Here is a 23,771-nt window from a genome sequence, read left to right on the forward strand (position 1 = left end):
TCCTTGGCTATAAAGGAATCAGGTCAGTGTAGTTCGGGAATGTTCGGTAGCTCGAACTACCATGAAGCTGTGATTTCACTGTTGCTACTGTTGCTGATACTACTTACTGAACCCCTTATTACACCATGACAAAATAAAAGAGAGGCTTGACTAAATTATGATCTATGAATTACAAAAGCATTATCTATATCTTCAAACTTGATCTTGTGATTCTTGTTGCCTTGTTGACTTGTATTCCCCCAGTGAAGTCCCTTTGTTGCCGACTTGAATTGTAATTTGAGATGTTTTCCCTTTTCTTCAGGTGGATGCCTGATTGCCAAAACTTGAACTGTAATCCCTTGCTCTCCAGGTGGGCGCCTGATTGCCAAAACTTCAACTGTATTCCCTTGCTCTCCAGGTGGGCGCCTGATTGCTGAACTTGAACTGTATTCCCTTGCTCTCCAGGTGGGCGCCTGATTGCTGAACTTGAAATGTATTCCCTTGCTCTCCAGGTGGGAGCCTGATTGCTGAACTTGAACTGTATTCCCTTGCTCTCCAGGTGGGCGCCTGATTGCTGAACTTGAACTGTATTCCCTTGCTCTCCAGGTGGGCGCCTGATTGCCATAACTTCAACTGTTCCTCTGAAACTGCTGCCTTTGAACCTGATTACAACAAAACAAACAAAACAAAAGAAATTTTCCTGCCCCAGTTTGGTGCTGGGCGCATCTGTGAGTGTTAATTGAATCATGTTACCAAATATCTCTAAGAATTTGAAAGCTAAATCCCATTATCCAGGAGGGTCCTGAAAACTCCTAGTTAAACGACAATTTTAAATCTAAATTATATCTTCTAAAGGTATGACTTCCGCTAAATCTTGTTATCTAAGAGAGTCTTAAAACTACATCCCATTATCCAGGAGGGTTCTGAAAATCTAAACCAAACCTTATCTTACGAGTGATAACTTTTACGGCTGAATTATATTTCCCTACGACAGAACTCTTACGGCTGAATTATACTTCCCTACAACAGAACTTACGCTAAATCTTGTTTATCTAATGGAAATCTTAAAGCTAGGTCCCATTATTCAGGGGGGGTCCTGAAAACTCCTAATTAAACATGCAAACTTTGAAACCAACTTATATTCCTTGGGGTACATTTATGCTAGATTTTCTACTTATGATTGTTTCGATTTTTAAACTAGGTCCTATTTTCCAGGAGGGTCCTGAGAATTTACGGTCAAACCTGTTTGGTGCGTGCCTTTCCTTACGGAGGGTTTCTTCGAAACAAACGAAATTTTCTACCCCTGTTCCAAATCAAAGAAAAATCTTGTTAGTTTAAAATGTGGTGGTTAGTTTGTGGCATTCTTGCTGAAAATGGCCTCCCAGTTGTCATGCTTTGTTTTGACTGACTTCCTCAAACTGGCCGAGACCCCTTTGACTATCCGACTAACTTTCAACCCCCATGACCTTGGATGACCCGAGTGTTCTATACCCCAAACCGTTGTGTTACATCTCTGACCCATCTATTTGAGCCTCTGCATTTCCCACGAAATTACCAAACCAATTCACCGACGGAACTCCCACTGACCTTTTATATACCATTCCACGTCGTACTATCTCTAGCAATGCCTTGGCCGCCCCGTGCCTTGTGCAACTTTGGAAGTTGGTAGTAAGCTTTGAAATCCTTTCTTATTGCTTAAACGGAACTGACATTGGAAACTTTTAAGAAATAAACCCAACAGAAATGAAATGCAATGACCTTGAGAGTTAGGAATAAGAAAAATCCAAAACTGGAAGACTATCTTAAGGGGAAAAAAAAAGAGACTTATCTGGGTGGAGCAGCTGGCACCAATGATCATGACATGCATTTCGGATTAATCGGCCCAGTCTATCCAACCAATCAACTTTCAGTGGCCGTACTTTACGCCTCGAGATCTTCAAAACCCAATTTCTTCACAAAACCTTAACCTTGTTCGGCCTGCAGCGCCCCGAAGAGTTTTCACCAACAAACCTCTCTTATTTGTTCATCTCTCAACTCACTTTCGCCTTAAGGTGCCCGTGAAGGTTTTCACCAATAAGACTCTCTCATTTTCGATTTCTCTCAGCTTTAATCGCCTTACGGTGCCCGTGAGGGTTTTCACCAATAAGACTCTCTCATTTTCATTTTCTTGCTTAGATCGGAGTGTTGCCCCTGACATGAATCACCTCTACTTGCTCGACTTGGCATCCCTTGAAGACTGATCGGAAGGTCTTTCTTTGGACCGTAATGTGGGCTTTTGGATGGGGTTAGAAAGAAAGGGTATCAAAAGGCTCAAAATAACTCAAATGGGTTTAAGATTACAACTTTCGGAATCAGACTTCTTACAACAACCACAACTTCTGTCCCAGTTTCTTTGCTTGGGGACTTTTGGATTTTTACTTTGATGGGACCGAACCGTGAGGCTGCCTACGTATCCTTAAAAGGAATCAGGTCGAACGTAGTTCATGTCATAGGAATTGCTTTGTTTTTTGTACTTTTCTCTTCTTCTTTTTTTTCTTCTTTTCTCTCTTTTTTTTTTCTTTTCTTTTCTTCTCTTTTCTTTTCTTTCTTTTCCATTCTTTCCTTTTCTTTTCTCTTCTCTTTTCCCCTTTACTGCTTTGCTGAATTTCGCTACTGATTCCAAAAGAGGGGTATGAAAGAAAATAAATAAGTCTCAAAGGGGTAACAAAGGATAAAGTGTTTAGATAGCATAACAAAATGCCTTCGTCATTCCAATCTTCAAAACATGTCAAGTACAAACAAACACAATTTAAGCCAAAGAATTATCTTTTGACTGCATCAGAATTGATAGTCATGTCTACACACTTGCCTTTTATATCTGTTAAATACAAAGCACCGTTGGACAACACTCTCGTTACGATGAACGACCCCTGCCAATTTGGGGCGAACTTGCCTTTGGCCTCAGCCTGATATGTAAGGATACGTTTCAATACTTGTTGACCCACTTCAAACTTCCGTGGACGCACCTTCTTGTTATATGCTCTTGCCATTCTCTGTTGATACAACTGGCCATGACACACTGCTGCCAATCTTTTCTCATCGATCAAACTCAATTGCTCCAGGCGGGTTTTGACCCACTCATCATCATCAATTTTGGCTTCCGCGACAATTAGAAGGGACGAGATTTCAACTTTTCACAATTAGCTTGGCTTTTAAGACTGGGCCGAAGATTCCTCATGCATGTCATGTCATTGAAACGAGCATGAAAATAACTGTACAAGGAAGAAAAGAAAACAAAAATAAAACTATCAGGAATGATGAAAAAGGGAAATTGCATTTCATTGAAATCAAAAGATAACAAGTTTTATACATCCAAACGGACGGAACATGGAATCTGAATTACAACCCTGGAATAATCCAGATAAACTGAAAGAAAATCAAAGCAAACTACCAAAACTCCTTCCAGGTAGGGGGAGGAGTAGCTTCCCAATTGTTAATCTTTGCACTTGGCCCGACAAATTGCACATCCGCCTTGCTAGAACCCTCTCCAACTTCCACCTTGTTCACATCATCGAACAACTTCTCGAACGTTTCAATCAACTCTTTATCAAGATCAACCACAGAACTAGGAACTGTTGTTACTGGGCGCTTCCTGGCGCCTGGCTTGATAATGACGAGATCTGTGCGGGCACCCTCCACAATCACGACAGGCTTGTTCGCCACTCCTGGCACAACCACTTTTGCCCTTTCTTGTTTCGTTTCGACCTCACTTGAGGACCCCTTCTTGACTACCGCAGATGGTTCACTGTTTGTCCCGCTCGACCTGATCACTGATTTCTCACTTGTTGACTTTTCAACCGGCCTGACCTCACTAGACCGAATCATCATGACGGTCTATGAAGGCTTCTTGGGTTCTCCTCCCCTATGCACTATCTCAATCATATTTGTCTCCTGATGGGTCGGCAACGGGTTCTGGTTGATGTTGGGCGCCTCCGGAGCTTGGACTTCAATCCGATTTGTATCAATAAGCTCTTGAATAGCTGTTTTCAATTGCCAACATTTCTCTGTGTCGTGCCCTGGAGCACCAGAACAATATTCGCAACTTACAGAATGATAAGATTTCTCGGGGGAGGATTCCTATCTACAAGATTGCCCATGCTTGGTACATCTCGGCCATCTGTTGTTTCAGCTTATACATCTCTTCTTTCATCACATTAACATCCAACTCTTCCACCTCTCTCGAAGGATCGATAACACTCGCATCAAGTTCCTGGTTGGCCATGATCAACTTGTTTTTGGACCGGGTGTTGTATGGGCGAGTTGCCAGAATGCCACACAAACTAACCACCTGCCTGTTACTTGACAACGACAACAAACTTGTTAGCGATCAGGGTTTAACAAATAGGCAACCGCACATTTGGGGAATGAATGCACCTAAGCAGTTAACCGTTTCTATTATGCATTTGATCGGTTGCTTGCGTCATCCCGGCTTTTCCTTATTTCCATTTGCAACTTCTCTTTTTCACTTACGCCTTTCTCTGCTTGATTTCTCGTTGTTCTTTGTTCTCTCATTTTTGTTTTGCCAATGTTTCCTTCTCACAGTTTCTTATTTTCTTTCTCTTTTTCTTTTCTTTTTTCTCTCTAGTTTTTCCTCTCTTTTTTTCTTTCCTTTTTTTGTGGTTATGATCGAATCCTATGGAGATCGCCTACATATCATGACCCCGCATGAATCAGACCAAGCGTGGTTCTGAGGGATGAGTGTAAAAATAAATAATAAAACATTTTTGGGATTTTCAAATTTTTCATAAAAAACAAATGCTTTAATTACAACTACTCAAAAACTAACAGACTCGAAAAGGAAACTAACAGATTCTGATGAAAAGATAAAAATACATACTCATAAACAAACTGACAGACTCCAACAGAAAGATGAAAATACAGACTCACAAACAAACTAACAGACTCCAAAAATCATGAATACATTAATGCCTCAACTGCTCCTGGGACCCGCGGGACATCATTCGGTCTCGCCACGGTCCTACGTGCCAAATCCCCTTGGAGATGATAGAGATCTTCCATTATCTGGCGGACAAAGGTCATTATAGTGGCAAAGAACATGGATCTAGTCATGTCCTCACAACTACTACATTTCATCGCGATGTAGTCGGCGATCCCTCTGACCCTCTCTCTTATGACACCCTTTTCTTGCAACAAACGCCCAATCTGTAGGGCCCTACCTTCCAAAGTTTGTTCAGCTACTTGATTCTGTTCTTGAAGTTGTTGCAAATCTTTTTCTAACTGTGCCATTGCTGCATAACAGTGTTCTCTTTCAGCCTTAAAGTCTTTCTCCTGCTTGATCATTTTGTTCTCAACGATGATGACCCTTTTCTCCAACCCCGCAACCTCATTGTCGCATTCTTCTTTGAACTATTTAACCAGGCGCTCGTTCCTCCACATTCTTAGCCAATTTTGTTCGAGCCCTGGCTAGTTCACCCTCTGCTTTGTTCAAATCAGAACTATACTCGCCCACCTTCTGCCTAAGGTTCTTTATAAGCTTTTCATCCTTTGCACTTCTGGCGGGATTTTCAGTTACTATTTTTATTTCTCGAATCTGGGCTCGAAGGGCCTCATTTTCTTTGGCTAGCTTTTTCTTTTCACCCTCATCCGCCGCGGCTTGCAAACCGTTCTCGAATTGGAGGTTCTTGACTTGCTTTTCTAGCTTGCTTACGGTAGCTCTATACTCATTTTCTTTGGCCAACCAATCCCATTGCGCTTGTGACGCCTCAGCAAATTCCTGAAGATGAGGTCTTTTGGCCGGCCTTCCAAACTCAATTTCCCTTTTATACCAAGGAAGGTACCCAGGTGACACTTCACCTTTGGATAGATCACGTACACAGGTATTTGCCGTTAAATACTGGCACTCGCTCCAAATCTGGCGGACTGCTGCTTCATGAAACTGACCATCAGGACCAATCTCGACTGCCTGGGCACTAAGATCTTCATCTTTTGGAACTATTTGACATCTCCCCAGCTGTCTCAAAACCCGGTATGGGGCATAAGGCTGGATACTCCGAAGACCCATCAAGAGGAAATGAGGCCTGGTAGCTGGCATGTATATGATCTCATCTACAGGAAGCCATCCATACGTCCACTCTATTTGATTTGCAGTGATGGAACGGAGGTGTGATACCCATTCTGTGACCCCTTCTGGCAAGCTAATCCCATCAACCCTTGTATAAAATTCCTCTATGCAGTTTTTCTCTGTCGACCCATAACTCGTGAATTGAGGACTATGGCTAGATGTTCAATCATCCACATCTGCAGCAACAAGTTGCACCCCTCAAAAAAGTCTCCTCCGGCTTTGCAGGCTGTGAGAGCGCGGAAGATTTCAGCTACTATCATGGGTGCGAGGGTGTTTTTGGCCTGAGTAAGCAAAGTGCTGACAACCCCAGCTATTCGTATGTCGATATTTCCATCTTTCCTAGGAAACACCAGAAGTCCCAAGAAGACCACCATAAAAGCAAAACACCTGTGTTCTTCCCATTTGAGGCGATTCCCTTTGCTACAAATTTTGTTTTCTGGATTGTTAAACCCTCCTATGTGACCGTATCTCTGGTATAGAAACTGCGGAGTGGAAAAACCAGCTACCAAATCTGGGTTGTGGACCCCCCTGCTTATCTTTAAGGAGTCTAGGAATCTGTGCACAGCGTCGGCTCTTGGAGCAACCAAGTACATGTGTCTCAAAGGAACCTCAGCACTCCCAATATACCCGGCTATTTCTTCCAAAGTTGGGGTGAGTTCAAAATCTGAGAAATGAAACACGTTGTGGGCCGGGTCCTAGAATGTAACCAACGCCTTTATGATGTCTCCCCTAGGCCTAATCTTCAACAACCCGGTGAGACCTCCCAAATATTGATTGACCTTATCTTGCCCTAATTTACCCAAATCATACCACCACATATGCAACTCCAAAGGGATCTTGTTCATGACTGTTATTGGCAAATTTTGACTCGTGCTCATTCTGCACATTTATTAGGGTGATTAAGCAAAAATCATGATTCATTTGACTCAAAAACAAAGCTGACACTTTTTTTTCAGATTTTCATTTCAAAAGTAAAAACCCGGCTTTACAAATACGGCCTTTCAGCACTTCCGGGGGAAGATTTTAAGGCTATGCTCGCTAACCGGCCAAAAATTTGAAAACGAGACCAAATGCGGCTGTTCTTGCAAAAACAGCCTTCCGGCGTCCCTTTGGGACATTCGGCTATTTTGACAAGAATGGCATCACCTTACTTATTTACGACAAGGCAATAAAATTTTGGTTCTTTTTGGGTTATTTTTGCAAAAGGGAAGTTGGACCCGATAGAGGTTGCCTACGTATCCCACATCCGGTGGGAATCAAACTGGCGTAGTTCGGGCAATTTTGACAAAACAAAAACCAACTCTTTTTTTTCTTTTCCACAAAAAATTTCTTTTCTTCTTCTTTTTTTTCAAAATTTCGGCAGAGTTTCAGTATATTTTGGGACATTGGTTTTTCGAAAACAGACAATAATTTCTCCCAGTCCTCACATTGACTTTCCTTCTCTCAACTTTTCCTCTGTAAGCCGGTCAACATGCAAATCCGAAGCAAAAGAATGCACAAGTAGCAAGTAAGATGCATCAGGATGGTCTTTTCATTTCGGGTACACCTGTCCTAGACAGACCCAACCCCTGTGTTGAGTCTCCAAAGTCAAATGCACATGATGCAAACAAACGTTCCTACTAGGGATCCTGCATGAGGTTGAGTTATTCTAAGTTCAAAACCTGGGTATGTGTTCTAGACTGTGTACCCGAGCAGACAACTCGAGCCAAGGAGGGGGCTACGTACCGGGAACCAAAAGGCCATCCGGCTTAGTAACTTGTTCGAGCCTCTTTCTTATTTCAAGGTATGACACTAACAGAATAGGGAGTCTCGACCAGCGAGCACATCCCTAAAGATGAGAAGAGAAGGGTTTCATAGCAGTTTATATACAGTTCAGATAATATCAAAGCGGTAAAAGCATCATTTAGCACATTAGGCCCAAACATATAATAAAATCAGATAACAGATAAAGCCAAAATATAACAATTCATCTAAGCTCGAATTCTGAACCCTGAACCAGAGATTCTGGGTTCTTATCCCCAGCAGAGTCGCCAGAGCTGTCACACCTCCTTTTTACTACACCCCCGGGAGGGAGTATTAAGGGAGTTTTTCCAATTAAAGTGACAATCGAAACGGGATTTATTTATTTAAAGATTCAGAGTCGCCACTTGGGATAATTTTAGGGTGTCCCAAGTCACCGGTTCAAATCCCGAATCGAGAAAAAGATTGACTCTATTTTACATTCCGCGAACACAGAAATCCGGGTAAGGAATTCTGTTAACCCGGGAGAAGGTGTTAGGCATTTCCGGGTTTTGTGGTTCTAGCACGGTCGCTCAACTGTTATTATTGGCCTATTTATCTGATTTTAAAACACTTTTAAACCTATGTGCATTTTAACCTTTAACCGCTTTTATTCATTTTTAAGGAAGATTGCACCGTCATTTAAAATATGTCTTGAACCACGTCACATAAATGCACCCGCAGTCCGCAACACATTTTATCTAACAAAAAATTGACCATAATTTCAAACCAAACTTTTAAACCACCAAACTCAAACCATTTCAGCTCAGATAGATCAGAAATTATTTCAGGAATTAGAAACTGAAGAAATCTCAGAAAAAGTTCAATGAAACAGTAATTCCCACTCAAATTTTATCGGTCTCTATTTTTTTTGAATTTTATCTCTTAAACTCTGCCTTGAAAGGCAAGATAGAGATGCCTTTATAGGCAAGGAAAGTAGGGCAACTAGCAGATTTCAGTTTTTGCATTTCTGCCATTTTCTAATTTTTGTTTTAGCTGAAAAGTCCTTAGTTAAAAATCAGTATTGCAAACAATCCCCCTCCCCATCTTCCTAGAACCCCAGGCAGTTACAACAAGATTCCCTCAACCAATTACCCCAAATTACCCCTCAGACCTCTGATATTTACCCTCCCAACCTAAACCAACTATGGGTCATAAGTCTGCAGACCCAAACTAAATCCCCATCTGGGCTAATCCCTTCCCCTTTGGACCCAATGCTAATTCAAAAACCCAAACAAAAGAACTAACAGCAGAACCAACAATAACAAAAGAAAATTTTTGGGCTCAAACGGATTGTAAGCCCGAAGAACATTTCAACAATTAACAAATTAAGCTAAATGACCTACTAGTTAGAATTTAACCAAACCGACCAAAACAATTTCATAATTAACCAAGCAGGACCAAATGAAAAACAGAAATAAAAAAAGAATCAGGAAGAGAAGAAGAAATAGAGAAATGGAGGGAGAGAAAGAAACCTAGCTTAAACTGAAAAGACGAAAGAAAATACCTACTGAGACTCGAGCAATTGAGGAATGGAGCTTGGACCTTCAACTTCTCGGATTTTCCGGCCAACTATGATATTAATCGTGTGTTCCTAATAAGAACACACGAATAACATCAAAATAAGCCCGAATCTTCCAAACAAACTCGAATCAGGAGCTTTTGGAATTAGGGTTGTGATTTAGATTTGATATTTGAGGAGTTCAGGGGTGATTTGAAGGAAGCTGGCTATGGATTAGGGAAGAGGGGGTTGTGGTGGTCAAGGGGTGTTATTTTGGAGGGAGTTGGGACCGGCACCGCCACCGGAGAAAGTTATGGCGGTGCTAGGGTTTCTAAGAATTGAGGCGTTCTGGTGGTATTTGAGGAAAGGCGATTGGATATTTAGGATGGGGTGGTGGAGAGGATTCGAGGTGTATTTTTGGGGGTGATTGGCGGAGGCGCCGCCGGTGGAGGGTGGTGGGAAAAGGGCGGCGGGCTAGGGTTCCAATACAGTCTCTGAGAGAGAGTGAATTGAGAGAGACGAGTGACGGGGGGAGGGGGGGGTGAGGGGATTAGGAAAGATTTATATCAAATGGACCCCCACTTCGCGACCGTTGGATTACTAAACCTCGACGGCTCAGATCTGATCTAACCTAAACGGGGTCGTTTTGGTTGGGGGATGGGTTGGACCGGTTTGGATGGGTATGGGCTGGGTCTAGCCGGGTTTTGGGAGGGGAAATTCATTTGGGCTTGGAATTTTATTTAAAACATGCCCAAAAACTCTAATCTCGTCAATTCCTTTTTCTTTTTCCAAATTAATTCTTTTTATTTCAAACTCTATCTCTCTCTTTTTTTAAATTAATTTTCTAAAATAAAAACTCAAGTAAAACCCAAACAATATCCTAAATTAAATCAATCCTAACACATTAAGTTAATTAATTCTAATTTTAACCAAATTAAGCGAAAAAACCATCAAAATTCAAGGATTAAAAATAAAAGTGCAAAAATACCATTTTTTTGTGATTTTCCCATTCTTATAAAATAACTAATTTACTACTTAATTCCAAAACACAAAGTTAGATCCTAAATGCAAATGCAACATATTTTTGTATTTTTCATTAATTAAATAAAATAACATGCACAGACAAATGCAAGCACTTGACAGAAAATGCCACAAAAATCCACCAAATTGCAAACAATGAAGAAATTATTTTGTTTTGAATTTTTGGGAGTAATTCATATAGGGCAAAAATCACGTGCTCACAGTGGCGACTCTTCAAAAAAAATTCAAATACCCAATTCAAAAAAGGAAACGAGTTGTTCCCCCATGAATGTCGAAACCCGGACTCCGCGAGGAAAACGGGGGCGCGACAGTCATTATTTGTATGGGGTCCATGTGGATGTGTTTTCGGACCACAAGATCCTTCAATATATCTTCAAACAGAAGGAGCTAAATCTGAGGCAGAGAAAATGTCTTGAGTTACTCAAGGACTACGACATCGATATTTTATATCATCCGCGGAAAGCCAATGTTGTGGCGGATGCTCTTAGCTGGAAGTCTATGGGAAGTTTGGCTCACTTGGAGGCATATCAAAGGTCGTTGGCCTGGGAGGTTCACCGATTGGCTAGTTTGGGAGTTCGTCTTGCGGACTCTAAAGAAGGTGGGGTGGTTGTGCAGAATAGGACTGAACCATTGCTTGTGATGGAGGTCAAAGAAAAGCAGTACAACGATCCATTGTTGGTACAATTAAAGGAGGGAATTCATAAACATAAGACCGCAGTTTTTTCTCTTGGCGTGGATGATGGTACACTACGGTACCAAGGGCGACTATGTGTTCCAAATGTAAATGGTCTTCGGGAAAGAATCATGGCTGAAGCTCACACTTCTAGGTATTCCGTGCACCCAGGTTCTATGAAAATGCATCTTGATCTCAAGGAAATCTATTGGTGGAATGACATGAAGAGGAATGTGGCGGACTTTATGGCAAAATGTCCAAACTGTCAGCAAGTGAAGTCCGAGCATCAAAGGCCCGGTGGGTTGGCACAGAACATAGAATTTCCAATGTGGAAGTGGGAAATGATTAACATGGACTTTGTGGTAGGCCTACCGCAGGTTTGAATCAATTTGGGTAATTGTGGATTGGCTCACAAAATCAGCACACTTCTTGCCAGTTAAATCTACCGACACAGCGGAACAGTATACTCAGTTATATATCAAGGAAATAGTCAGGCTTCATGGCACTCCAGTTTCCATCATATCCGATTAAGGGGCTCAGTTCGCGACCAATTTTTGGAAGAAATTTCAGCAAGGTTTGGGCACCTAGGTAAATCTTAGCACAACCTTCCATCCACAGACCAACGGGCAAGCAGAGCGGACTATTTAGACGCTTGAGAACATGTTGCGTGCTTGTGTTCTTGATTTCAAAGGTAGCTGGGATGATCATTTTCCACTCATAGAGTTTTCTTATAACAATAACTATCATGCTAGTATTCAGATGGCACCATTTGAGGCGCTATATGGTAGGAGATGTAGATCTCCCATTGGGTGGTTCGAGATTGGGGAAGCTGAATTGATAGGGCCAGACCTCGTGCATCAAGCTATGGAAAATGTTAAGATCATAAAGGAGCGGTTGAAAACTACCCAGAGCCATCAAAAGTCCTATTCGGATGTTTGTCGAAGATATTTAGAGTCCAAAGAAGATGATTGGGTATTCTTGAAGGTTTCCCCCAGGAAGGGTATAATACGGTTTGGGAAGCAAGGGAAATTAAGTCCGAGATATGTCGGACCATACAGAATCATTTAGAGGATCGGTCAGGTGGCATACAAACTTGAGCTACCACCCGAGATGTCATTAGTACACCCGGTATTCCATGTGTCCATGTTGAAGAAGGTAGTTGGAGATCCTTCGCCTATCATGTCAGTTGAGACTATTGAAGCTAATGAAGAACTGTCATATGAAGAAATTCCAGTTGCCATTCTTGATAGGCAAGTTCGAAAGTTGAGAAACCAAGAAATTGCCTCCGTGAAAGTGCTATGGCGAAACTAGCAGGTTGAAGAGGCTACTTGGGAAGCCGAGGAAGAAATGAAAAAGAAGTACCCTCATTTGTTTGAGTAGGCATGTAATAGTTTCTACGAAGTTGTTTCCTATAAATTTTGTATCACTTGTTCAGTTAATGTGAAGGTGTTCCTTTTGATTATATGTTGGTTATGAGGCTACAGTTGGTATTGTTATGAGTTTTGTTACGTCGTTGGGTTGTGAATATACTTTTAAGATGTGTTTCTGGGGCTCTCTGACAGGTGGATAGGCCTAGTTAAAAAGGAAACTCTGGCGAAATTTTTAGAAATTTAGGGAGTTAGCTAAATTTGGGGCTGCTGGTGTGTGGTATGAAAACCGAGCTGCATAAGTTGCTAGTAGTGGACCTTGATCCTCATTCGAGGACGAATGATCTTAAGTAGGGAGGATGTAAGGCCCCGTAAAATTTTATGCTTAAAACCCCAGAATTTCGTGGTGCCGAGTTAGGATTATTGATGTTCGACTATAATTCCATATTTTAGGACATTATTTACCTTACATATTAAGTGCTTTAATGCTAAACTATACAATATTTGGGCTTAATTGAGTTATTTTATGTGTAGGTACGTTGAAGACGAAATTGGGATCAAAGTAAAGATTTTATATGTATTTTATACACTACAAGAATGGCTCGTGATTATTTGATGATGGAAAATATTATAATGTCATGATTGGGTGATGATTGAAGACAAAATTTGTAAATGATCCAAGTGAGCAAATCAAAGGAAAGCAAAATAAAACAAGCAAAGGAATTGAAATCAAAAATAAGAAGAAACGAAAAAGAAAACGTGAAAGGATGGGAAAATAGGCAGAAGAAATCAAAATGAATTGAAGCAGAGAAGCATCAGGCGACGCGAGCCAAAAATCTCGCGTTAGAGCAGGTGCCGCAGGCCTAACGCACGGTATGTCGCGTGTTTCGGGTTTTAAGCCTATTTTGTCTCCTATTTGATTTTGGGACTTGGTTATTTCGTCTAGGTTTTTTCCCTACACATATAAATAGTCAGTAAAACACTAATTTTGAGAGAGAGAGACAGAGATTGGACAGGGAGACCGACATTAGACGGAGATTCGACCTAAGGAGGCAAGAACACACTAGGAGCAAGGCGGAGAATTCTTCTACGAGTTTTTCACTTCCTTCTTCCTATTTCTATTATTGGTTATGAATTCTGGTATTGTAATTTTGCATACTATTATGAATAACTAATTTATTATCTAGGGTTTTGATGGAACCTATTGAAGGAGGATTTTCTTGTTACGTTAATATAGTTTTGCCGTAGTAATTTCTCTAATTGTTCAACTACGTTTATATTGTGGTTGGTTGAAGAGCTCTCAATCGACTGTGCCTATTTAGTGTGTATTACTCGGGAGAGAGTGCATATTTAGGTAGTTGTTGAACAACATCACTCCTAACGTATATGAGGGATCAATACGAAGGGTTTAAAGGTGGGATTAGGGATAACGAAACCTTAGTGCGAACCGAGTGAGCCGTACTTAATGCCAGCTAGCATAATTCGGGAGAATATGTCTAGTAAATTGTGGTAATTACTCGGGAGAGAGTTACGACAGTCAGAGTGCTCATGATCGGTAGAGAAAACTTAGGCAAATTTATAGAAGACGTAGCGGAAAGGATTCTGACAATAGGAGAAATCACAACTCTAGACCTCCGTAATCTTGTCTCCAATCCTTATCCTTGTTAATTGATAGTTTTACTATTTTCTAGTATTTGTTAGTTAATTAGATAACAATAAACATTATAATATTTATAATTAGGAAATTGTTTGGACTTGTGTTTCTTAGCGATATTGAACAACTGTAACTAAGCCTTAGTTCTTTGTGGGATTTGACTCCGGACTTTTAGACCGGATTATATTTGCAGCGACCGCTTAGTCCTTTTTATAAGGCATAGTTGGGCGGGATCAAATTTTGCCGCCGTTGCCGGGGAACTAACGGTGTAGTTGTAGGTGTACATATTTCTAGGTTGCAAATTTGAACTTTTATTGTTGTTTTCTTGTATTTGATTTTTTTTTTTTTTGATCTGAGAGACATGGCGTCTTGGAATTATGAGAGTTTTGATGTTGGTAATTCTACTTTTGATCCCTCTTATGCATATTGTGGAGGAAACCACCCAGGGCAAAATTATCAAAATATTCCCAAGAGTGAGTTTTGTGCACCAACTCAATCTTATGTGTGGAATATGTGTGATATGTGTGGTTGTCAAGATGGTCACTTTCATGGTTGTGCTTATATTTCTTATCTTCCCCCAACCCCTTACTATGATGGTTCTACTTTTTCTTGTGAGGATAACAGGAACAAAGAACCTAGGGAAGCTGGTCTAAAGGAGATCAAAGTTATATTAAAGTGCCATGTGGAACGATATGATGAGAAACCATGGCAGATACAAAGGCAAGAGGAAACTATTCACGACTTGGAGACTCAAGCGAATAAAATTGAACCTTGTAAAGCGCAACAAGTTGACATTGTGGATGGTAGCCAATATGAGCATGAATTGGCTGCAAAAATTGCCATTATACTAGAGAATTTAAAAAAAATACGAAGAGGGGCTAGAGGAGAAAGCTAGAGTAGAACACCAACAATCAATCGAACTAGATTTTGAGGATGCCGATGTCGTAGAAGAGATACTAGAGTCAACCAAGGATATTGAGGATACATATTTAGTTGACTCTAGTGTCATTGATACTGAGGATGTTGACAATCCCAATGTTCATGTAGTAGAGCGCATTGGTCCACACTCCAAGCATTTGTCCACATTGTTTTGGATGATGATATAGAAATAGAGTCATCCGAGCCACTTGAGGAGTCAAGAGATGAGGAACAACGTGCTTACATTCTGGAATTCTTCTTGCCAGAATGCCGGGATTACACACCTCATCTAAAGGCCAAGAAGTGCAAAATAATACATTATTTTATTGGGCCAGTCAGATTCGTTCCACCACCCCAAGAGCATGATCATAGAGCAGAATCAAAACTTGGGGTCCAATTCATATGCTCAAAGTGGAGGCAGAAAGTGATTTGCGTCGTGCCGCGACGTTAAATCAAGCGCTTGTTGGGAGGAAACCCAGCTTTACTGCTTTCTTTTATTTTTTTATTTTTATTTTTTTATTGTATTATTTTTGTGGTGTGGATTTTTGATTTTTTTAGGAGCATGGAAAGCAAAACTATTGGAAGGATGAAACATCAAACCAGATGGTAGGAACTAAGTGTGAGGTACCCGCACGAAGGACCAAGCTTGGGAGAAGTCTAAGTACCTCATGAGCTGCTAGTGCTTCGGCCTTTGGCCTACCAGGGAGTTTCTTTTACCCTCTTATTAGTTATGGTGTGCATAGGGGACAATGCACAACTTTAAGTGTGGGGTGAGGAGATTGTCTAGGTGACATTATATGCTATTTTTCCTGTGTTAGTTTAATTGAATAATATTTTTTTTAGGAAAAAAAAATATTGGACTTTTCCCGATGATGGATCTATTAGACAATTTTCTTGAGGGATTTAAGTCTAAAAAAAGGATTTTCTTTGTAGGTAGTGTAGTAATTCCCCCTTGGTTTTTCTTTGTGCCGCGGTTCTTTTCCAAGGGTCTTGTTTGAACCGGGTGTAGTTAGTTTTATTTTTTAGGAGTGGGAGCTAGTGTGAGACGAATTGAATTGCAGCGATATCTCTTAACTTTGTTATGCATTGAGAATAGTAAGTACTCTAGTTGTGACGCTTAGGCTCAGTTTTTTACTTTTGTATAAGTACCTTAAATTGTATGATTTTAAATTTGTTTAACTGCTTTGACTAGAGTGTCGTGATGAGTCCAATCCTGAGTGAGTTGTGTGTCATGTGTGTGTAAGGTTTTGTGTTATTCTATGCATTGCATTTGATGTCTAGAACTTGCCCGTGTGTTTGTGAAGCGAAATAGTAGTTTTGTTCAGTCTTGGAAGTGATATAGGCGTTTCTTTGTTGAGCCATATATGTATTTTACCCGCCTAATTGTTATGTATCGTAGTTAACCCCTTTGAGCCTGTAATCATATTTCTGTGGCAACCACATTACAAGCCTTACCCATTTATTTGATTTTACCATCTATTTGAATCTTTTAACCTCTCATGAGCACTTGAATTGTTATGAACTCTGTAAAAGTTAAAGTGTGGGGTAGTTGGTTTGGCTTTTGAGTGGAACTATTGAAATAAGGAGAAAGGTGCACTGTTTTGAAAAAAAAATAGAAGCCACTTGAATTGAAAAAGAAAGAAAAGAAAAAAATTGTTGTATTGCTGTGAAAAAAAATATTCCTTGCTAAGTGGTGACTCTTGATGTAATTGTGCTTGAAGAAGTATGGAGTTAATATACATTGAGGTGAAGGTGAAGTTATGGTTTGACTTAAGTGTGAGGTTTGAATGTTAAAGTATATGTATTAAAGTGCTTAGGGAGGTGTAGTCACTCTTATATCCAAAAATATCCTACTCGACCCGCAACCTACATTACAACTAATTAAAGTCATACTTGATCCTAGACTGAATGAGCTCGATTAGTAGAGTAGTACACTACGGGCAAGCCTATGGTGCATCTTTTGGTAGCATATGAATATTATTTCTGAGAGTGAGTGAATTCTTTCTATCTTGAGTTCCTAATTGTTCTTAAATTTTATTGTGTGTGGAACTACTCTCTTTTGTATTGTGAGGGCACTTGATTCATGAAGGAAAGGTAATGTCATTGACCTCCATGTTAGAGTAAGTGAGTGAGTTGTGAATGATTCATGGTACTTGCAAGTCAAATCTTGAGGTGAAGATGTTACACCCTTGTGCTTAGTCTATTTTAAAGATTCTTGGTGTGATGAGTTAAAAGAATTGCTTAAAAAGCTCGTGTCTATAAGTGTAGTTTGATTGCTCGAGGACGAGCAACGTTGTAGTGTGGGGTATTGATGTTCGACAATAATTCCATATTTTAGGACATTATTTACCTTACATTTTAAGTGCTTTAATGCTAAACTATACTATATTTGGGCTTAATTGAGTTATTTTATGTGTAGGTACGTTGAAGACGAAATTGGGATCAAAGTAAAGATTATATGTGTATTTTATATACTAGAAGAATGGCTCGTGATTATTTGATGATGGAAAATATTATGATGTCATGATTGGGTGATGATTGAAGACAAAATTTGTAAATGATGAGCAAATTAAAGGAAGGCAAAATAAAACAAGCAAAGGAATTGAAATAAAAAATAAGAAGAAAACGGAAAAGAAAACGTGAAAGGATGGGAAAGTAGGCAGAAGAAATCAAAATGAATTGAAGCAGAGAAGCATCAGGCGACGCGAGCCAAAAATCTCGCGTTAGAGCAGGCGCCGTAAGCCTAACGCACGGTCTGTCGCGTGTTTCGTGTTTTAAGCCTATTTTGTCTCCTATTTGGTTTTTGGGACTTGGTTATTCGTCTTAGCTTTTTCCCTACACATATAAATAGTCATTAAACACCAATTTTGAGAGAGAGATAGAGATTGGACAGGGAGACCGACATTAGACGGATATTCGACCTAAGGAGGCAAGAACACACCAGGAGCAAGGCGGATAATTCTTCTACGAGTTTTTCACTTCCTTCTTCCTATTTTCATTATTGGTTATGAATTCTGGTATTGTAGTTTTGCATACTATTATGAATAACTAATTTGTTATCTAGGGTTTTGATGGAACCTATTGGAGGATGATTTTCCTGTTACGTTAATATAGTTCTGCCGTAGTAATTTCTCTAATTGTTCAACTACATTTATATTGTGGTTGGTTGAAGAGCTCTCAATCGACTTTGCCTATTTAGTGTGTATTACTCGGGAGAGAGTGCATATTTAGGTTGTTGTTGAACAACATCACTCCTAACGTATATGAGGGATCAATACGAAGGGTTTAAAGGTGGGATTAGGGATAACGAAACCTTGGTGTGATCCGAGTGAGCCGCACTTAATGCCAGCTAGCATAATTCGGGAGAATATGTCTAGTAAATTATGGTAATTACTCGGGAGAGAGTTACGACAATCAAAGTGCTCATGATCGGTAGAGAAGACTTAGGCAAATTTATAGAAGACGTAGCGGAAAGGATTCCGACAATATGAGAAAACATGACCCTAGACCTCCGTAATCTTGTCTCCAATCCTTATCCTTGTTAATTGATAGTTTTACTGTTTTCTAGTATTTGTTAGTTAATTAGATGAAAATAAATATTATAATATTTATACTTAGGAAATTGTTTGAACTTGTGTTTCTTAGCGATATTGAACAACTGTAGCTAAGCCTTAGTTCTTTGTGTGATTCGACTCCGGACTTTTAGATCGGATTATATTTGCAGCGACCGCTTAGTCCTTTTTATAAGGCATAGTTGGGCGTGATCACTTATGTGTTACTGCGGCCCACTATGCGGTTGCAGAATCACTCTGCCGGCCACAGAGTGAGGCAGTCATTGGGCCATTTTTATGTCACTTTTCGGCCAATTATGCGACCGCAGAACCATTTCGCGGGCCGCACTTTGGTCGCATAATCGTCCTTGAACTTTTGTGGAGGGAGGTTCTGCGGCGCATTATACGACTGCAGAACAGGCCTGCGAGCCGCATAACGGCCGCAGAGTGAAGCAGACCAGCCCAGTACCTAGGGCCACTTTTCGTGGTCATTTCGCGGACTGCATAACCATTATGATGTCGCATAGACGACTGCAGAACTTGTTCCAGAGCTTCATTTTTGGTGTTTTAAAACCCGACCCAACCTCGTTAAAATATATGTAAGGGGCCATTTTGAGCTAATTTTTTGATATCTTTAGAGTGAGAAAGAAAGTCCTAGAGGGAGAAAGTGTTCTTCATAAAAAAATTCTCTTTAATTCTTGCTTAAACCTAGAAGATTATCAAGAGAGGCACCTAGGTCTTCTTCCAAAGAGGTAGGATTCTACCACCCAAACTCCTAATTTCAAAATGTAACTAGAATGGGCCATTAGTAAGGTAATTCATTGGGATGTGAGTGCTTACCTTGCATGCATGTATTCTTAAGGTATGTGGGGAGGTTGTGAGTAAAGATGGAAAAGAATGGGGTGTGCGTTGGTGTAGTCTTTCATAAAAAGGGCCATGAAACCTACACATAGTGTTTGATAAAATGCTCAAGTGAGCTAGAATCATGATCGCTTTCCTAATTTTTGGTTCGATTTTGCTATATTATAAAAATAGATTGAATTCGCTTATATTCCGGAGCATCTTAAAGTTTAAAGGAGCTCAATCGAGGTATGTATGGCTAAAATCCCCTCTTCTTAGAATTAAACCCCATGGTGCTCATGTAATCGGTGTAAGTCCCAAATTGATCATTATAGAATTGCTATTCCAAATGTGCTTCTGTTGAAAAATATATGTGCACTATGTATTCCAAGGCTTTCATAATGCTATATTATTACTTGAGAATGTGTTCAAAGTATGGACTGTGTGTCACAAAAAAGTTAAGACTTTAAGTCAAGTTTGAATGAAGATTGTTATGCTCAATTGTGTGAGGAGTCTCTATGTGCCTTAGATTCTGAATTGCTCTCATGTGAAAACAAAGTCTTGTTATTGTTGATGATAAAAAATGGTGGGATGTGGAAAGGAACTTGAATTATGAAATGCGGCCAAGAGCCAAGTATGAAATGAGATAATTGATAGAAAATGGTAATGTCTAGGGAAAGATAGCCTAACCGATCGGGCCGTGATCGGATGTCATGCCGCACACATGGTGGCGACTGTGTTGAAAAATTGAAACTGGAAATTGAAATTGAAATTGAATTGTGGTTGATGTCTCAAAAGAGAGGGCCTAGCCGATCGGGTCATGATCGGACTCCGTATAAGAATACGGTGGTATTGTGAATGATGGTATATTGGTACTAAAGACCTCCCAACCAAAAGTCGTGGAAATTACTTTAAAGCTTATGTGACTCTTAATTTGATGATATGGTACTGTTTAATGCTTCTATTGATTTCGTGATTATTCCTTCTTGTATTATTGTTCATTCTAATGAGATGGTGTTTAGTTATACATACTAGTGCTATTCGACGGCACTAACGTCCCTTTTGCCGGGGGCGCTGTATCTTTAATTGATATAGGTGGTTCCATAGCAGGCGGCATCGATTAGTGCTAGCGGCATCCTCCTCCCTGCATTCTTGGTGAGCCCCAATTCATTTCGGGGTCATACATCTTTTGTTCCTTATGTATTGCACCTGAGGTATAGCCGGAGCCTTGTTACCGGCACTTTTATTCTTTTGTATCTATTTAGTGGCTCCGTATACATTATGTGGGTTGTATATGGGTGCTGGGAAAGTCAAACGAAATATTATTGTGTTTGAATCATTTAATCCACTTCATGTTATGAAAAAATGTATATTTTGGAGGCACCAACTAATGAAGCAACTAATGAATTGTGTTCATGATCTCCCTATTACTTAGTTAATGAAAATATGTCTTCTCTTAATGCGTGAGCGAGTTGGGTAGAAAGAATCTGATAGGCTTGCTCAGTCGGGTTCACTCGGTTGAATGCCGGTCGCGCTCCCCGAGTTTAGGGCGTGACAATAGGAAGCTGTGGAGATCAAGTATTAGGATTTTAGGTTAGGAGGTAGTTGAGTCTTTCCTTACGTCGTACCTTTGTGAGGCTAGTCTGGTAGGTTTTTGTCGAAGTTAGTTAGTGGCAACGCTGCGTCTTACTACTCTTTCGTTTTCAATAGTGCCGGGGCTATGTATTATCTATCGATTTTGCTTTGCATCTATTTTCCCTCTTTCACAGTGCTATTTTTCTTATAGTTTCTATTGATGGTACTGATATTGTCTCTTTTCGTCTTCTTGAGCTGAGGGTCTTTCAAAAACAACCTCTCTACTCCCTCGGGGTAGGGGTAAGGTCTTCGTACACACTACCCTCCCCAACCCCACTAGTGGGATTTTACTAGATCGTCGTCGTCGTCGTTGTTGCTGTTGTTGCACAACTAATCATCATGCATTAAATTGGTGCTAATGTAATGATTTTGCATGTATTGGGGGAGTATTCAGAAATAGTTGGGGAGACTGGATTTTGGGCTTCATGAGGGGGCTCCCAAACACTGATAGTCTTAGGGCCGAGATCCAAGCCCTATGGTTGGGGCAAAAAATAGCTCTAGATCAAGGCTTGCCACCTATTTGAGATTGACACTGACTCTGAAGCGATGTTGGAAATGTTAAAACATGGCAACTTAACTCACAACTCCATAATTTCTGAATGCAGGTTGCTGATGGAGCAGTTGGGGAACACAGTCATAGGCCATAACTATAGGGAGCAGAATCAAGTGGTGGATCTCCTCGCAAAGGAAGGAGCTAGGAAGGAAGTTTTTGACAAGACCCAACTTTTGGCAGTTCCTCCGGTGTTTGCGAATGATGCAGTTTGGGCAGACATCCTAAAAAACTATTTTTGAAAGAAAAATCAATATCTGTAGTAGGGGTACATTGGTAGAAGTTGATGACAATCAACAGGCCTCATCCTCCCCTCATATTAATGTAATTTTGTGTATATATATAAGTATCCAATTAACCAGAGAAAATGATTTAGCATGTTCTATCTTATACTTCCTCCATGTCTGGTAATCATTATTCATCTCGTCAAAATCCAACTAAAAGAGAGATTCAATATAGAGGAGGTTAGAGTTCTGACTTTGTTTGGTTTTCCATGCAAATTGAACACTTGCAACAACAACAACAAACCTAGTATAATCCCACAATGAGGTATGGGAAGGGTAGTGTATACGCAGACCTTACCCCTACCTTGAAAGTAGAGAGGCTATTTCTGAAAGACTCCCCGAATCAAAAAAATATGGAAAAAAAGCAATAGCAACAAGCAGTAACAACAACAATATATTAAGAAACACTTACAAATAAGAATAATTATATTATATGGTTAAGCTTTATGCGAATAAGGAGGAGGATAAGGAGAAAGAGCATGGAGAAGAGAGGTCATTAGGTTAATTCTTCTGCTTGGGAAATGGAGGCTATATTTGCTAACGTTACAAAGAAAGGTACAAAATATAAATGGGATTTGTTCATCCATATACACTATTTGAAACTTTATTATCTTCAATGTCCATGTTTAGTTAATTACCCCGCATAAACAAGTTTTGTTTACAAAATATATATAATCCACCTTAAAAAAAACCCCAATCCATTATTTGTGCCTTCAATCAAGGGATGTAGTTACACCCTTTTTCTTTTCTCTCCTCTTTCCCTTTTCTCTCTTGATCTTCCATCCACTCTTGAATTTTTCGTGAAAATACCTTCTCGCCTGTAGGTAAAATCAACGAATAGCTAAGAAAAAGACACAAGAATGTTCAAAGAGATATCTTACATTACGTGGGTGGTTCTGTACGATGTCAACAACTTCTTGGTTACTTAGGTGTTCCCAGAGACCATCTGTACACGTACAACCAAAATTTTACCCCCAATACCTCCCCTCATTTTGTTGGAATATTACTCCAAAATTTTAAGGATGACATGTCTTTGGTATACTCTATAACTTAAGTTTCTCGTTTCAAAACAGTATGGAGTTAAGATAATCAACAAAATATTAAAAGAAAATAGGTGGCCAACTGTTTAATTAATACTCACTATATAGTATACCTATAGAGTGGAACGTAAGCCTTTAAAACTTTAACTTACAAGTATATTTAGTACTTACTGACGATATTCAGAAGAAATGGATACTTTTTGCTGGGGAATATGCAAGCACATCAGTATAACAAAGCTCTCATTTCCTCAGGATAGAGTTTTGAAAGTTGTTCATAATTCAGCAAAGATGATTATATACAACTACAATATCGTATCACTTAAATACAATTTTTTATACAAATTTTATGCAATATGTCTTTTGTATATTTTGTATTTGATTTATACACAGTAAAAATAAATTTCATACAACTAATTGTATATTATACAACTTATCTACAACTTTCACACATTATTTCTACCCAGTTAAATACAACTACAATAACATACAACTTAAATACAAATTTTATATAAAATTTATACAATATGTCTTTTGTATATTTTGTATCTGATTTATACATAGTAAAAATAAATTTCATACTACTAATTATATATTGTACAATTTATCTATAACTTATCTACAATTTTCTTACATTATTTCTACTCAGTTATATACAACTACAATATCATACAATTTAAATATAATTTTTATACAATATTGTTCCATCATTTTCTTTGGCATATTTGCTTTGCTTTGACATCATTTTCTGTTTTCTTCCAATTCTAACAAGTGTGATTTGGTTTGCAATGTAGAAGTAATAAAGTAGAACGAAATATCTATTGTAAAACATTGGGCTGTT

General features: G+C 39.5%; 1 protein-coding gene across 1 annotated transcript; it reads left to right on the top strand.

Annotated features, from left to right (window-relative positions):
• Positions 1-10,919: 10,919 nt before the first annotated feature.
• On the top strand, positions 10,920-21,851 carry LOC109210576. The gene is made up of 3 exons (XM_019374006.1): positions 10,920-11,471; positions 20,535-20,638; positions 21,665-21,851. The coding sequence occupies exons 1-3, from the start codon at positions 10,920-10,922 to the stop codon at positions 21,849-21,851; spliced, it is 843 nt and encodes a 280-aa protein (XP_019229551.1).
• Positions 21,852-23,771: the final 1,920 nt, after the last annotated feature.

The sequence above is a fragment of the Nicotiana attenuata genome, unplaced genomic scaffold, assembly GCF_001879085.1.
Source record: "Nicotiana attenuata strain UT unplaced genomic scaffold, NIATTr2, whole genome shotgun sequence".
Lineage (NCBI taxonomy): Eukaryota > Viridiplantae > Streptophyta > Magnoliopsida > Solanales > Solanaceae > Nicotiana > Nicotiana attenuata.